This window comes from Chiloscyllium punctatum, chromosome 38 (genome assembly GCF_047496795.1).
Source record: "Chiloscyllium punctatum isolate Juve2018m chromosome 38, sChiPun1.3, whole genome shotgun sequence".
In the NCBI taxonomy this organism is placed as follows: domain Eukaryota; kingdom Metazoa; phylum Chordata; class Chondrichthyes; order Orectolobiformes; family Hemiscylliidae; genus Chiloscyllium; species Chiloscyllium punctatum.
In genome coordinates, this window is record NC_092776.1 from 47779099 (window position 1) to 47796440 (window position 17342).

Here is a 17342-nt window from a genome sequence, read left to right on the forward strand (position 1 = left end):
AACAAATGGTTACAATTTGGTGGCAATTACTGAGATGAGGTTGCAGGGAGACCAGGTTTAGAAAACGAATAATGCTTCGGAAGAATAGAAAGGAAGGAAGGAAGGAAAAGGAGCTGGTGTTACTTTGTTTGCAAAGGATAGGATCAGTGCCATACTGAGAAATTATGTCAGCACTGGGGATCAAGATGTAGAATCAGTTTGGGCAGAAAAAAGAAAGAGCATAGGAAAGAAGTCCCGAATAGGAGTGATCTTTAGGTTGCCAAACAGTAAATCCACAGTGGGCACAGTTTAAACCAGGAAATACTAGGGGTTAGAGGAAAGGTATAACAATAATCATGGGTGTTTTTAATATGTATAGAGGCTAAATTAAACAAATTGGCAAGGGTATCTTCAAAGGAAATTTCATTGAGTGTATTAAGGGTTGGTTCTTGGAGTGAAATGGTATGGAGTCAACCAGAAAGCACCCAATTCAGTATTGTGTAACAATGTCGTATTAATTAATAGGCTCATGGTAAAGGCTAGGGAAGAGTGATCACAGCATGCTAGAGTTTCAACATCCCACACCACCTTTCTGGAGTTAAGCAAGTGTAATTGCATAGTTACAAGGACAGATCTGGCCCCCATGAGCTGGGCAGGAAAACTATAAGGTGAGTTGGTTGGTGAACAGTAATGAATGTTTTAGGAGATATTCAATTTCTTCCAACTAAACTATATTTCAGAAAGGAAGAAAGACAGTAAGGGGGTAAAAACCATCCATGACTAAGCAAAGAAGTTAAAGACAAAAACTACGCCATACCACAATTGCAAAAGTGAGTGACAGGCTGGAGGATTGGGAAATGATCAACAAAGGTTACTGAAAAAGTAATAAAAAGAGCAATGGAAATTATGAAAGAAAACACACAAACTATTAAAAAAAAACACATAGTAAAAACTCCTGTAAATATATAAAAGTGAAGACAGTAATTAAAGTGAATGTTGACCCCTTGGAGCATGAGACTAAGGAGTGGGAAGCCAGCAATGGCAGAGTTACTAAGTCAGTATGTAGCTTCAGTATTCCCAGTGGATGACATTAGTACTATCCCAGTAGGAACAGGTAATGCAGAGATTATAAAAAGGGAGGAATTAAGAATAAATCATCATCACCACGAGAAAAAGTACTGAGCAAACTATTGGAATTGAAGGCAGAAACAGACAGTGGATCCATTGTTATAATATCCCAAATTCCCTGGATGAGAGAAAGGTTCCAGAGGATTGCAAAACACTGCTATATTCAAAAAGGGAGGGAGAAATGCAAAAAGTAGAAAACTGTAGACCAGTTAGTTTAACATAGGTCATTGAAAAGTTTTTAGAATCCATTATTAAGGAATTTACAAGAGGACAATTGGAAAGTCAAAAACAATCCAACAGAGTCAGTATCGTTTCATGCTGGAGTTCTTAAAGATATAACAAGCAAGGTATAGATATAGTGTATATATAGACTTCCAGGAGGTATTTGATATGGAGCTAAACAAAAGGTTGATATACAAGATGACATGGCATTGGGTAATACATCAGCTAGGATAATGCGGGAAATAAACCGAAAGTACAGTGGAAATCTGAAACAAAAACAGAAATTTCTGGAAAATCTCAGCAGCTCTGGCAGCAGCTGTGGAGAGAAATCAGAGTGAACGTTTCGAGTCCAGTGACCTTTCCTCAGAATAGTACTTTGATAGTGGGTTGGCTAACATGGAGAGGTGATGGTTTAGTGGGATTATTGCTCGTTAATCCAGAGGCCCAGGTAATGTTTAGGTGACTTGGGGTTCAAATCTCACTGCAGTAGATGGTGGAATTTGAATTCAATAAAAATCTGGAATTAATCGAAGTTTGTGAACCATTGTTCACTGATGCCCATTTGGGAAGGAAACTGCCATCCTTACCTGGTCTGGTCTCCAAGTGGCTGTAGAGCCTAAGTAATGTGGTTGACTAAATTGACCCTCCAACAGCTTAAATTAAAATGTTCATCACTGTGTTTAAATTCAACTGCATCAGGCCTTGACTATCCTCCCAACCTCTAACCCCTTCAATACCAAATGTTCCTTCCTTAGATTCTATCAGTGGAGACAGAGCGGAAAAGTCGGACATCGCACAGAGCCGTGGTAATAGGGGACTCCATAGTGAGAGGAACTGACCGGAGTTTTTGTGGCAGCAGATGGGACTTAAGGATGGTGTGTTGCCTTCCTGGTGTCAGGGTTAAATACATCACAGACAGAGTGCAGGAAATCCTCAAGGACGAAGGTGAAGAGCCAGAGGTGGTGGTACATGTCGGCACAAATGATGTCGGGAAGAAGAGGAGGAACATACTACAGCGGGACTTCGGAGAACTAGGAAGAAGGCTGAAAAGCAGGATGTCCAGGGTGGTTATCTCCGGTTTGCTTCCAGTTCCTCGGGCTGGTGAGGCCAGAAACAGGGAGATAATGGACTTGAACATATGGCTGGGGAACTGGTGCAGGAAGCAAGGATTTAAATTCTTGGGTCACTGGGGTATGTTTTGTGGTAAACATAAATTCTACAAGAGAGATGGTTTGCACCTTAATAGGTTAGGGACCAGCATTCTGGCAGGCAGGTTTGCTACTGCAACACAGCTACGTTTAAACTAAGTAGCCGGGGGGGAGGGGACAAACTGGATGTTTAAGAAGGAAATTGGGGGGAAAGTTAGAACAAGGGAAGTCATGAAAGACAACTGTATCAATGAGGCAGAAAACTCAAAAAGGGATCATGCTGTAAGGTTGAGTGAAATAGGAGTTGATGGGAAGGGTGAGGGCAGTAACAAATTAAAACCACTACACATGAACACACGAAGCATTAGGAACAAGATGGATGAGCTTGAGGCTCTTTTGGAAATTGGCAGATACAATATTGTGGGGATAACTGAGATGTGGCTTCAACTGGACAGGGCCTAGGAAATGATTATTCAAGGCTACAAGTGCTATCGTAAGGACAGACTGACGGGCAGAGGGGGTGGGGTGGCCATATTGGTAAGGGATGATATTCAGTCCCTTACGTGGGGGGGACCTAGAATCTGGGGACTTAGAGTCAGTGTGGATAGAGCTGAGAAATACCAAGGGTAAAAAGACCCTCTTGGGAGTTATTTACAGGCCCCCAAACAGTAGTCTGGATGTTGGATGCAAGTTAAATCAGGAGCTGAAATTGTCCTGTCGCAAAGATGTTACTACAGTTGTTATGGGGGGATTTCAACATGCAGGTAGGCTGGGAGAATCAGGATGGTATTGGACCTTAAGAAAGAGACTTTGTGGAGTGCCTCAGAGATGGATTCTTAGAACAGCTAGTGCTGGAGCCAACCAGGGAGAAGGCAATTCTGGATGTGGTATGGTGCAACGAACCAGAATTGATCAGGGACCTCGAAGTGAAGGAGCCATTGGGAAGTAGTGACCATAATACAATAAGCTTCAATCTGCAATTTGAGAGGGAGAAAGTACAATCAGAAGTGACAACATTTCTGTTGAATAAAAGGGAACTATGGAGCTATGAGGGAGGAGCTGGCCAAAGTTCAATGGTGCAATACCTTAGCAGGGATGATAGTGGAGGAACAATGGCAGATATTTCGGTGTATAATGCAGAAGATGCAGGATCAGTTCATTTCAAAAAGGAAGAAAGATCCTAGGAGGAGGCATGGGTGACCGTGGCTGACGAGGGAAGTTAAGAAACATATAAGAGTTAAAAGAGAAAAAGTATAACATAACAAAGATAAGTGAGAAAACGGAGGTCTAGAAAGCTTTTAAAGAACAACAGAGGATTACTAAGAAGGAAATACGCAGAGAAAAAAATGAGGTATGAAGGTAAACTGGCCAAAAATATAAAAGGAGGATAGTAAAAGCTTTTTTTAAGGTATGTGAAAGGCAAAAAAATGGTTAAGACTAAAATTGGGCCCTTGAAGACAGAAACAAGGGAATATATTGCAGGGAACAAAGAAATGGCAGAAGAATTGAATTGGTACTTCAGATCTTTGTTCACTGGGGAAGACACAAGCAATCTCCCTGAGGTAACAGTGGCTGAAGGACCTGACCTGAAGGGAATTTATATTTGCCAGAAATTGGTGTTGGACAGACTGTTAGATCTAAAGGTTGATAAGTCCCCGGGGCCTGATGGTCTACATCCCAGGGTACTGAAGGAGGTGGCTCGAGAAATCGTGGATGCGTTGGTGATTATTTTCCAGAGTTCGATAGATTCAGGATCAGTTCCTGTGGATTGGAGGGTGGCTAATGTTGTACCACTTTTTAAGAAAGGTGGGAGAGAGAAAGCAGGAAATTATAGACCAGTTAGTCTGACCTCAGTGGTGGGAAAGATACTGGAGTCTATTATAAAGGATGAATTTACGACACATCTGGATAGTAGTAACAGGATAGGTCAGAGTCAGCATGGATTTATGAAGGGGAAATCATGCCTGACTAATCTTCTGGAATTTTTGAGGATGTAACTCTGAAGATGGACGAGGGAGATCCAGTAGATGTAGTGTACCTGGACTTTCAGAAAGCTTTTGATAAAGTCCCACATAGGAGGTTAGTGAGCAAAATTAGGGCGCATGGTATTGGGGGCAAAGTACTAACTTGGATTGAAAGTTGGTTGGCTGACAGGAAACAAAGAGTAGTGATAATCGGCTCCATTTCGGAATGGCAGGCAGTGACCAGTGGGTACCGCAGGGATCAGTACTGGCACTGCAGCTTTTTACAATATATGTTAATGATATAGAAGATGGTATTAGTAATAACATTAGCAAATTTGCTGATGATACTAAGCTGGGTGGCAGGGTGAAATGTGAAGTGGATATTAAGAAATTACAGGGTGACCTGGACAGGTTAGGTGAGTGGTCAGATGCAGTTTAATGTGGATAAATGTATGGTTTATCCACTTTGGTGGCAAGAACAGGAAGGCAGATTACTACCTAAATGGAATCAATTTAGGTAAAGGGGCAGTACAAAGAGATCTGGGTGTTCTTGTACACCAGCCAATGAAGGTAAGCTTGCAGGTACAGCAGGTAGTGAAGGAGGCTAATGGCATGCTGGCCTTCATAACAAGAGGGATTGAGTATAGAAGCAAAGAGGTTCTCTTCTGCAGCCGTACAGAGCCCTGGTGAGACCACACCTGGAGTACTGTGTGCAGCTCTGGTCTCCAAATGTGAGGAAAGACATTCTGGCTATTGAGGGAGTGCAGTGTAGGTGCACGAGGTCAATTCATGGAATGGCGGGATTATCTTACACTGAAAGACTGGAGCGACTGGGCTTGTATACCCTTGAGTTTAGAAGACTGAGAGGATATGATTGAGACATATAAGATTATTAAAGGATTGGACACTCTGGAGGCAGGAAACACATTTCCACTGATGGGCGAGTGCCAAACCAGAGGACACAGCTTAAAAATACGGGGTAGACCATTTAGGACAGAGATGAGGAGAAACTTCTTCACCCAGAGAGTGGTGGCTGTGTGGAATGCTCTGCCCCAGAGGGCAGTGGAGGCCCAGTCTCTGGATTCATTTAAGAAAGAGTTGGATAGAGCTCTCAAGGATTGTGGAATCAAGGGTTATGGAGATAAGGCAGGAACAGGATACTGATTAAGGATGATCAGCCATGATCATATTGAATGGTGGTGCAGGCTCAAAGGGCAGAATGGCCTACTCCTGCACCTGTTGTCTATTGTCTATTGTGCAAACCCCTCTTCCCCCTTTCGCAATTGCTTTGCCCACCTCATTCCCAGCCATGCCACTACTTCGTAAATATCTCACATCTCAACCTCTCTCTCCCCCAGAAAGGCCCACCCTAAATCCCACATCTTCTGCCAAGCCTGCAAATCCTTCAATGTCTTGGTATTACCTTTGTGTGAGTGCACTTCAGTGAAGCATTACAGGAATGCAGGTTTTTGTTGTTATTAAAAGGAAGTTCCAAGTTTCCAATATGTGCTGTTTAGAAATATTTTGCAGAGATGGCAGTAATCCAATGCTGTGTACTTGTTCAGAGTTAACACTCACTTACCTGCCTTACATTTGCTGCAATTCGATGGTGAACCAGATGGACAACTATCGTCCCTTCGGAAACGTCGTTTCATGGGCCAGCTCTGTACTGAACCCGAAATATTGTCAGTTGATAAACTATTTTGAACAGCATTCCTCTCCTCTTGGGTAGATTGATGGGCATTTATCCCAATCTGCAAAACATGATTTGATGAAACAGTGATGTCAGATTTCTGTAAAGTTGCACCAAGAAAATTATTTATAAATGGACAAATAAAATGCAAGATTCTAGTTAAATTATGAAGCATAATCACATTCAAGACATTTAAACTAAATGAGCTAACAACTTCAACAAGGAAATCTAGCAATCTGGCTATTGAGGGAGTGCAGTGTAGGTGCACGAGGTCAATTCATGGAATGGCGGGATTATCTTACACTGAAAGACTGGAGCGACTGGGCTTGTATACCCTTGAGTTTAGAAGACTGAGAGGGGATATGATTGAGACATATAAGATTATTAAAGGATTGGACACTCTGGAGGCAGGAAACACATTTCCTTAATAAGCAATCGTTATGATAAGACATGGAGGTGCAGGTGCAATGTTATAATGGGACTAGTAATCCAGAAACCCAGGTAATGTTCTGAGGACCTGAGTTCAAATCTCACCACAGCAGGCAATGGATTCAATAATAATCTGGAATTAAAAGTCTAATGATGATAATGAAACCATTGGCATAAAAATCCCAACTAGTTCACCCAAGTTATTTTTAGGGAAGGAAAAATGCTGTTCTTATCTGGTTTGGCCGACATGTGACAGAGGAACTGCTAGAAAATCTGAAAAAAGAAACATGAAACCAGATGGACCGAACATCAATGAAGGCATCAGCTATATCAACCCTCTAAAATATCCTTCAGCTGGAGGCCGGTTACAGCTGAAGGCTGGTACCAAAATTGGGACAGCTGCCTCACAAACCAGTCAAGCACCTGATTGACACAATCTCACTTACAGAATGAAACAGCAAACTTAACTCCAATACATTACGGACAACATCCCAAACACCACCACCATCATCCCAGAACAGGTTCAATATGTGTGGAAGAACAGTAGTGCCCATTCAGGAGGGAACTGTTCTGGGAGTCCTCAACTTGGACTCTGGATCCCATGAAGTCTCATGACATCAAACCAAACATGGACAATCCTCCTGATTACAACATATCCATTCCACTTCCCCCCGCCCCTACCCCAACTCCCCCGCCACCTCCACAGTACACCATACCTGATTAGTATTAATTCATCATCACTTGAAGACAGCAGTGAGGGTAACAAGGGCACAGAATGCATTCTGGGTGGGAAACCTCAGCAAAAGTTCTGCCAATTGAGTTGGTCAGCTCCTAAAGAACGCTGCTGCTGGGCTGGATCTGTGGCAGGTAGTGACGGAACCAAAAGGGAAAAACACACTTGACCTCATTCTGCAGAACCATCTATCTATGACAGAATTCATAAGAGTGACCACTACAGAGGCCTTGTGAAGTCCTGCCTTCATATTGAGAATAACCTTTATCGTATTCTAGAATCCCTATAGAGTGGAAATAGGCCCATTGGCCCAACAAGTCCACACCAACCTTCCAAAGAGTAATCTACCCAGAACCATTCCTCTACCCTATATTTACCCCTGACCAAGGCACCTAACCTCCACATCCCTGAACACTATGGGCAATTTAGCATGACCAATTCACCTGACCTGCACATCTTTGGACTGTGGGAGAAAACGAGAACACCCGGAGGAAATCCATGCAGACACAGGGAGAATATGAAAACTCCACACAGAATTCACCCAAGGCTGGAATCAAACCCGGGTTCCTGGCGCTGTGAGGCAGCAGTGCTAACTACTGAGCCACTGTGCCACCCCCACTTATTGGGTGCCACTACCACTGTGCTAAATGGGACAGACAAATGAAAGGATCTAGCAACTCAAGACTGGACATATATGAGGTGCTGTGGATCATCGGCAATAGTAGAGCTGTGCTCCAAGCATATGCAATGATTTTCAGCCAGAAGTGCTAAGTGGATGATTCATCTCGGCCTCCTCCAGTGGTCCCCACCATTACAGATACCAGTTATCAGCCAGTTCAATGTACTCCATATGATATCAGGAAATAGTTGGAGCAGCTGAAAACTGCAAAGCTTATGAGCCCTGACAACATGTTAGCAATAGTACTGAAGATGTGCACTAGACAAGCAGCTTTAGTACACTGTAACAATGTACAGTACAGAAAAAGCCCTTCAGTCAATTGGGTCTGTACTGCTAAATTTGTCCAGGTAGATGCTGATCACAAAATGTATGACAAATCCAATTTAGTAATTTTGACCCCATCGATCTACTCACAATCACCTGTAAAGTGATGGAAATGTCATCAACAGGGCTATCAAGCAACACGTACTTACAAACTTACTTAGCTCACTGAGCCTCACATTGCATTCTGCCAGGGCCACTCAGCTCCTGACCGCATTACAGACTTGGTTCAAATATGGACAAAAGGAGCTGAATTCCAGAGGGGAGGTGAGAGTAACTGCCCTGGACATCAAGACAACATTTTACTGTGTGTAGCCTCAAGGAGACTCAGACAAACCACAGTCATTGGGAATTAGAGGAAACCTGTGCCGGTAGGAGTCCTACTTGGCACACAAGAAGTTGGTTGCGTGGTTGTCGGAAGTCAGTCATCTCAGATCCACGACATCTCCGCAGGGGTTCATCTGCTTCACGAATGACTTTCCCTCCAAGAGAAGAGAAAATATTCATTGAAGATTGCACAATTTTCAGGATTCCTCAAATACTGAAGCAGTCTGTGTCCAAGTGAAGCAAGGCTTTGACAGTGTACAGGATTGGGCTGACAACTGGCAAGTAACATTCATGCTACACAACTGCCATGCAATGGGCCATCTCAGAAACAGAATCCTCCCATCATCCCTTGACCCCAAAAGAGGACAAAGCAGCCCACTTGATTGCTTGTGGATGTGGAAAGAACCACTCCTAACACCACCAATGCTTAGTAGCAGCAGCAGCATGTACTATCTTCAAGACACACAGCAGAAATCCACCAAATCACCTTCCAAACCCTGTTTTGAGTTTTGTTCATGCTCCACTGAGGAGGGGGGCCTGCTCTCTTTGATGTGGCCATAGCAGGTCAGAGCATGGCTGATGCCTGCCTTTGATGCTACGTCAGATGCGGAGACTAGTCAGGTGGAAAGTGAGGGTAAGGGGTACCTTGTCTTTACTATGTTTGGAGCGGGGGAGGGGTTTAGAGCAATAGACTGGGGAAGGGAGGTGGTGCAGTTGAGGGGTGTGTGGATGATCTGGGATGCTTGGGAATGGAATGTCGCCTCATCTGAGCAGATGCGACAGAGACGGAGGATTTGGGAAAACGGATGGAGTTTTTGCAGGATAAGAGATAGGAGGAGGTATACTTCAGGTCGTTATGGGAGTCTGTGGGTTTATATTAAATGTCAGTCTGTAAACTGTTGCTGGAGATGGAAATAGAGAGGTCAAGAAAAGGGAGGGTGATGTCCAAGATCTCCTGCAAAAACTCCATCCCTTTTGCCCCAATTCCTCATTTCCATCACATCTGCTCTGATGAGTAGCTGGTCAACTCTCAAGCACCCCAGATGTCACCTATTTTGAATAATGTAGTTCCCCCTCCTCTGTCAACCAGATAGCCCTCCACCATACCTCCTCCATTCCCTGCTCCACTGCTCTAAACCAAGCATAATAAAGACAGAGTCCCCCTTATCCTCACTTTCCACCCCATTAGTCTCTGCATCTAATTCATCATCCTCAAACATTTCAACTTTACTAGACCCCACCATCAAGAACATCTTCCCCTCCCCACCCGTCTCTGCCTTCCAAGGACCATTCCCTTCATCACTCCTTGGTTCACAACACCCACCGCACCGACCACCCCTAACTCCCCCAGGTACCTTCCCCCGCAGTCATAAAAGATGCAAACCTGCCAACACAGCTCACCCCTCACGTCCATTCAGGAGCTCAACACAGTCCTTCCAGGTGAGACAGAGATTCACCTGCCTCTCTCCCAACCTATTTTACTGTATCCAATGCTCCCGATGTGGTCATCTCTACACCAGGGAGAGCAAACATAAACTGAGGCAATATTTCGCTGAGTATCTCAGCTAGGCCCGCAGGTGCTGACCTGACCTCCCGGTCACCGCTCATTTCAATTCCCTTTCCCACCCCCTTTCTGACATGCCCATCCTCGGCCTCCTCCATTACCACAGTGAACCAGACTGCAGATTGGAGGAACGACACCTCATCTTCCGCCTGGGCAGCCTCCAGCCTGGAGGGCTCAACATAGACTTCTCCAATTTCAAATAACCTCCCTTCCCATTCCCTGACTCCCTTTCCAGCTCCGCCACCTCCCTTCCATCTCTCCAACCGACTCTTCCTTCTGGCTACCAATAGGATTTATCCTTCCCATCGACCAACCAAGTCACATCCACAACCCATGTTCACCTATTACTACCTCACCATCCCGTCCCCTCTCCCCTTTGCTTTATCTGAAGTTCCCCCTACCCCCTTTCCTGAAGAAGGGTTATACCCAAAATGTCGACTTCTCCACTGCTTGATGCTGCGTTCTTCCAGGCTCCTGCTGTTTTGGAGGCAATGGGTATCTCGCTCAAGGTCTGCACAAGAAGTATCAATACAGTGGAGAAGCCAGAAATTATCCAGGGTAGGTATTGTATTCAACCTCAATTTGAAGTTCCTGCAGCTGCTATTCTCACTTTTACTTACCAAATAAACCATATTGTTCAGTCTAAAAATTCAAGTATAGCAGCAGAGCAAAATTTGTCATTATTCTAATACTCATTACCAAAACCAACCCTCAGTCTCAGCACCGCCTTCTTGCCTTACAATCTTCTTCCCGACCTCTCCACTCCCACCCCCTCTCCGGCCTATCAGCCTCACCTTAACTTCCTTCCATCTATCGCATTCCCAACACCCCTCCCCCAAGTCCCTCCTCCCTACCTTTTATCTTAGCCTGCTTGGCACACCCTCCTCATTCCTGAAGAAGGGCTTATGCCCGAAACGTCGATTCTCCTTCTCCTTTGATGCTGCCTGACCTGCTGCGCTTTTCCAGCAACACATTTTTAAGCTCTGATCCCCAGCATCTGCAGTCCTCACTTTCTCCCAATTATTAACTAGCAAGATAAAGTCTTTGCTTTTGTTTATTATTTAACCTGATATGTGGGTGTGTGTCTGTGTGTGTGTGTGTGTGTATATAGTGGATGAGCAGAGGAGTGGGTTTGACTTTTTAACCTATACAGCTTTTAAACCTCACTAAAGTATGCCGTCAGTCTTTCACATAACTGTGGACCATTGGGGCAACTCCCTTTTGGTTGCTAGTACTTAAGAAACAAATCCAATATGAGTCACTATCTTTAGGGAAATACACTTACAGGAAAACTATCTTTAAAAAGACTTTACTTTTCAATTTAATTTAAAAATAATAAACTGATACATTATCTGCATTTATTATTTTTTTGTAGCTATGCATGTCACTAAGATTTTCCTTATTTTGATTATTTAGAAAAACCTCTTTTGCAAAGCTTCCTCTTAACACTTGGCACAGGAAGCAACAGGCATTCAAAAAAACATGTAAATATAAAAAAATTGTTCCAAATTAGGGGACAGCAGTACAGCATTGATATTACTGGGCTAGTAATGCACAGGCCCAATGTAGCACACCGGAAACAAGTTATCAAGTCCCTCCACAAGAGTGGGGGGTGGAGGAAGAGGTGAAATTTTAAATGAGTTAATCAGAATGAAATGCAAACCACACTATATAATGATCGTGAATTTATCAGATTGCTGTAAATACCCACTGCTATCCTCGAGGGGAGGTAATCTACTCCTTAGACCATCTGCTCTCTGCAAGACTCCAAACCACAGCAACATGGCTTGTATGTGTCCTCTGAAATGGTGCATGAAGCCACTCAGTCATATCAAAATGCTACAGAGAAAACAAAAATCACCATGGATGTATTTACACCCCAAAGACAGCAATGGTGCAAAAACACAGCTCACCACCTTAAGTGCTTTTCATGCAATAAGTAGTGGCCTTGACAGTGTTGCTCACATCCCAAGAACAAATAAACATTGTATATAAATTTGATCCCCTATTTGAGGAGGGATTTAGCTTCATTGGACACAGTTCAGACGAGGTTCAATCGATTGATTCCAGAGATGAAGGGTTTGTCATTTGATGAGAGTTTGAGCAGTTTAGGCCTTTGCTCTTTTGGCGTTTAGAAGAATGTGAGGACATTTAATTGAGATGCACAAGACATGAAAGGGAATTGGGTGCAGTGCTTTTGCAGGGGGATTTTTAAAAAGAAAGGGGAAAAAAAGGAAAAAAAATTCAAGGGAATTGGCAAAGTAGACAGAGCAGATGCTTACTCATGTGCGGCAATTTAGAAGGGGAGGTCATAGTTTTACTATAAGAGTAGCAGAACTCAAACAGACAGGAGGATAGATTATTTCTTACAAAGTGACATGAATCTGCGGGACTCACTATCCCAGAGTGCGATGGATACTGGGACACCGAGTAACTTAGGCCGATTTTTAATTAATAATGGTTTGAAGGGTTGTGGAGCGCGGGCAAGAAACGAGTTGAGGCCCAGATGAAATGAGCCACGATCGTACTGAGTCGGGAAGCAGTCTTGAGGGGCCGAACTGCCTGCTCCTGCCCTTAATTCTTACGTTCTGAACAAAATACAAACACCAAAATGATTTTGCTTACAACACTAATAAGAAACAGAAGGTGTCAAAACACACAGGTTATTTTTTTCCGCTAATGCTGTACTTGTGTGCTCTTTATCAGTATGAGAGTGTGTTGGAACAAACACCGGGGACAATCCGCATACAAAAAATAAATTCTTGATTTCTGATTTGCTACAGTGTGATGTGAACTTCACACAATCAGTCAATGACAAATCTTGGGAGGGGGAGGCTGAATTTAAGAAGTACAGTCAACTTTGATTTCCATTAGTGTCGAGACAACTAACTGATGAAGTTAACATGCCCAGACAGCTCCCCAGCAACTCTCCTCCAGCCCGCGTTATAAGTTATTAATCCACTGAATGCGCCGGGGAGCGAACAGAGAGTCGGGTGAGCAACACAGCTCCCTTGTGTCACCCTACAGCCTGGCCGTGTTTTCAAACCCGCACTTTCTTCCAGCCTCTGACTGTCACGATCCGAATTCACTCACCAGGAAAGACAACACCAGCAACATCGGGCACGTTCGCCTCATTTTTCTGTCTGTCTCTCTCTCTCTGTCTCTCTCCCAGAGACAGCTGGCTCCTAGTTTGCTGCTCCCTCAACTGTGAAAGTGAAAGAAACCGGGAAGCGATGCCGCCTCTCTCTCACAGAAGGAGCTCTCGGCTCTGAATCAGCGTTTCCAAACACGTCTCTTAATTCATGCAGGGCTTTGTATGTCTTTTTTTTAAAAAAACAAAATTACATTCGCCGATGCTTTATGACAATTTGTTTAGTCGTGCTAAACTTTGGAATAAACTTTCTTAAAAATTCTATCAAAAGGTCAATGTTGACTGTAACCGAGTCAAAAGGTTATGAGCAGTTCACGCCCCACACCAGTGACTCTTTGGTTGTAATGATTATCCAGAAGGAACAGCCTATCGACATTCACACTATCAGCGACCAGTAAAGTTCAACGAGTATCATGTTTAATTTTTCCAAACTCTGAAGAATTCAGGCCCACATTCCTCATTCCACATTCCTCTGCAGATAATTTCACCATCCCAGGCGATTGCACTGGTGAGTATCCATTTTACTCCCTCTCTGTTCAATATAATCCCTCCCTCGGAAAAAAAATAATCAAACTTTTCATCGAGGCAACTTTACTCCTGTTCTCAAACCTGCTTCTGATGAAGCCCAAAGTGCTATTCCTGTTTTTCTAATCAATCTGTTCAGAGATGTTATCACATAGCTTCGGAACAGGTGGGTCTTGAACCAGGACCTCCTGGACCAGGTTTAGGTGAAGTAACTCCAGAGAGGCTGGTATCCCTCACCGAGTCATCCCTTTATTTACACGTGAACATTCCCTGATCTTGGGACTGCTTCTTCAGAGTCAGTATCTCTGGGACCCCGTTTTTGTTTGTTTTCTTTCTTAGGATGTGACCAGCCAGCTTAATGCCAGTCCCTAGACTGAGGCGAACTTCTGAATCTCCTGTTTATTTATTTTATTCCCCACATCGCCGGTGGCTGTGAGTGTATGTGTAGTGACTCGGTACAAAGACATCATTGTGCACGAACTTTATTCGATATTTCCCACCAACAGGAAAGCACCCAAGTGACCAGTGAACCATTAACAAGCAAGAGGGCAATGCCTGCGTAATGCAAGTGAAGGGGGAGGGGCAGGGACTAAATCAGTTTGGAATTGGAAGGGGGAATAAAGCACTCCACTCCCCGCGGTTCCCACCTGTGCCTAAAGGCATCAAGAGCATTGGTGGATACCACATATTCGCTTTCCAGGGACACCCGGCCTAGAACATAACCACGGAAGAGAGGCAGGCAGTCAGCCAAAACAACAACCCCTTCCATGGCCTGCTGCCTGAACCTGTTTATACCCAGCTTAGCGAGGCCCAGGAGCAGACCCAGGAGGAGATTCCCTAATCTGCCCACACCCTTCCGCACCAGGTGCCCATAGATCAAGAGCACGGGGGTGAAGTGCAACTGTAAACAGAATAAAAGATTTTCCAAGTAACCAGAAAGGGACTGCAAATGCCCTCATCTGATATATACATGGTCCATAGCGCCGCAAAATAAGCAGTTGTATTTGGAGCCTGTGAATCTCAGCAATCTGCGGTTGTAAGGGACTACTGCAGGCAACACCCTAACACACCTCTCCCTTTAATCTGTCAGCCAGGGCTCCCTGATTGGAATAGAGTAACAACCCCAGTCAGGGAACTCATATTCTATGAGGTCCACTTGGCTGACCTTGTTACAATCACTACTGTAGGGACACCACCACTGCACCACAAGAGGTCTCTTCCCCCAATGTATCAATAGACTTCATCATTATTTGTTGCACCTACGTGCTAAGATTTCGTAACACACTGATAAGGACACCCAGCTCCCTTTGGACACTGCACTGTGCAATCTCTTCCCATTGAATAAAATATTCTGCCTTTCCCTACAAAAGTGAATAACTTCACATACATTTCATCTGCCAGACTCTAAACCATTCACTTAAACTGTTCAGGTCCTCTTGAATCCTCCTCACAGTTTACATTTCCAAACAGGTTTATGGTGTCTGCAAATTTTGAAATATTCCCATTGGTCTCCATTTTCAGATAACTTCCTGATTAATGTGCTCAGAGATGTTATCACACACTGAGATTTAAAGGGTTAATTTGTTCTGCTGACCTGTAAGAAATTGGATGTCCCAGGGGGAGGGTGGTATGTTTCTCTGTCTTGCAGGCAGAATTTAAACATGTATATAGCCATCTCCTGCAATTCAGAATCAATTAAATTACATTATTTGTGGAAATAATCAAATCACTATATTGTGTCTTGAGTGGCATGTGACTATGGGGGAGTGACAGGGGGTTGTCTTTTGGGCATTACTGATCGTGATGTACAGTGGAGGATTGTTCCCTTGTTCAGAGAGCTTCACTTGACACGCTTCACAAGCATTGTGTAGAATGTTAAGAGTTCCTTCAAAAGTTTGTACTTAATAAATTTTGGCTGTTCACAGAAGTTGGCATATTGCAGTTGCATCAAGTGTATAAGAATCTCAAGAAAAAGAACCTAACAACACTTATAGAGCAGATGGGATTTTAACCTGGATCTCCCGGTTCAGAGGTTACCACTGCACCACAAGAGCCCTTGGTTTCCATAGTCAAACATTAGGCCACTTTTGGAATACTGTGTTCAATTCTGGTCACCCTGCTGGAGGAGTGATGTGAAACTTGAAAGATTTCATAACAGATTTACAAGAATGTTGTCAGGGTTAGTGGGTTTGAGCTATAGGCAGAGGCTGAATGGGCTGGGGCTATTTTCCATGGAGCGCAGGAGGCTGAGGGATGACCTTATAGAGGTTTTATGAGGGGCATGGATAGGGTGAAGCCAATACCAGGGTGGGGGAGTCCAAATCTAGAGGGCACAGGTTTAAGGGGAGAGGGAAAGATTTATAAGACACCTAAGGGGCAACTGTTTTTACACAGAGGGTGGTGCAGGTTTGGACTGAGCTGCCAGAGGATGTGGTGGTGGAGGCTGGTACAATTACAACATTTAAGCGGCGTCTGGATGGGTACGTGAACAGGAAGGGTTTTTTAGATTTAGATTAGATTCCCTACAGTGTGGAAACAGGCCCTTCGACCCAACTAGTCCACACCAACCCCCCGAAGAGTAACCCACCCAAACCCATTCCCCCTATTTACCTCGACTAATGCAACTAACTTGATGGGCAATTTAGCATAACCAATCCACCTGACCTGCACATCTTTGGACTGTGAGAGGAAACTGGATTATCCAGAGGAAACCCCCGCAGACACAGGGAGAATGTGCAAACTCCACACAGACAGTCACCCGAGGCTGGAATCGAACCTGGGTCACTGGCACTGTGAGGCAACAATGTTAACCACTGAGCCACCATGCCATCTATAGTTTGAGGGATATGGGCCAAATGCTGATAAACATGACTAGATTAATTTAGGATATCTGGTTGGTATAGTATAGACCAAGGGTCTATTTTCATGCCATACATCTCTGACTATTTTCTATATCAACTTGTTCAGAGGTGGGAATAGGTGGGACTTGAACGTAGGTCTCTTGGCTCAGAAGTAAGGACGCTACCAGAAGAGTGATTGGTCCCTGTAGTTAAAGTATTTTTGAGAATCATTTACACCTGTGGACCTTGTACTGATCCTTACGATATCCTACAAATAACAACCTGGTGGGAATAATACACTCGAAATCAAAATTTACTATTCCAAAAGCCATCGCAATGTGAAATCTGACCAATTTAATCTCTAGGGTTAAATATCCATTTAAATCCAAACACACGTATTCATTTACACACAAGATGGACAAGTTTGATGGGACAGTTTGTTTAGGAATATCATGGGTGGGAATTATAGGCAAAAATGCACAAAACCTGTGGATCAGAGTCAAGGCCAAAAAGGGTGGATTGAGGTGGTGGTGTTCATGCAGTTTCTCTTGGATTTTCACATTTACACGACATTGTTGTTGACCTCAGCAATCCTCAATTTTGGTAGCTAGACAATTGGGCCTAAGTCTTGGTTTCAAT

General features: G+C 43.9%; 1 protein-coding gene across 1 annotated transcript in view; it reads right to left on the reverse strand.

Annotated features, from left to right (window-relative positions):
* The window catches only part of LOC140463603 (uncharacterized), a 55323-nt gene extending 41670 nt beyond the window's left edge, over positions 1-13653 (reverse strand). The window contains exons 1-2 of the mRNA XM_072557820.1: positions 13281-13653; positions 6024-6195 (exon numbers count right to left, since the gene is read on the reverse strand). Coding sequence (XP_072413921.1) covers positions 6024-6195; positions 13281-13322 — 214 coding nt within the window. The 5' untranslated portion in view covers positions 13323-13653. The remainder of the gene's footprint in view (positions 1-6023; positions 6196-13280) is intronic.
* Positions 13654-17342: the final 3689 nt, after the last annotated feature.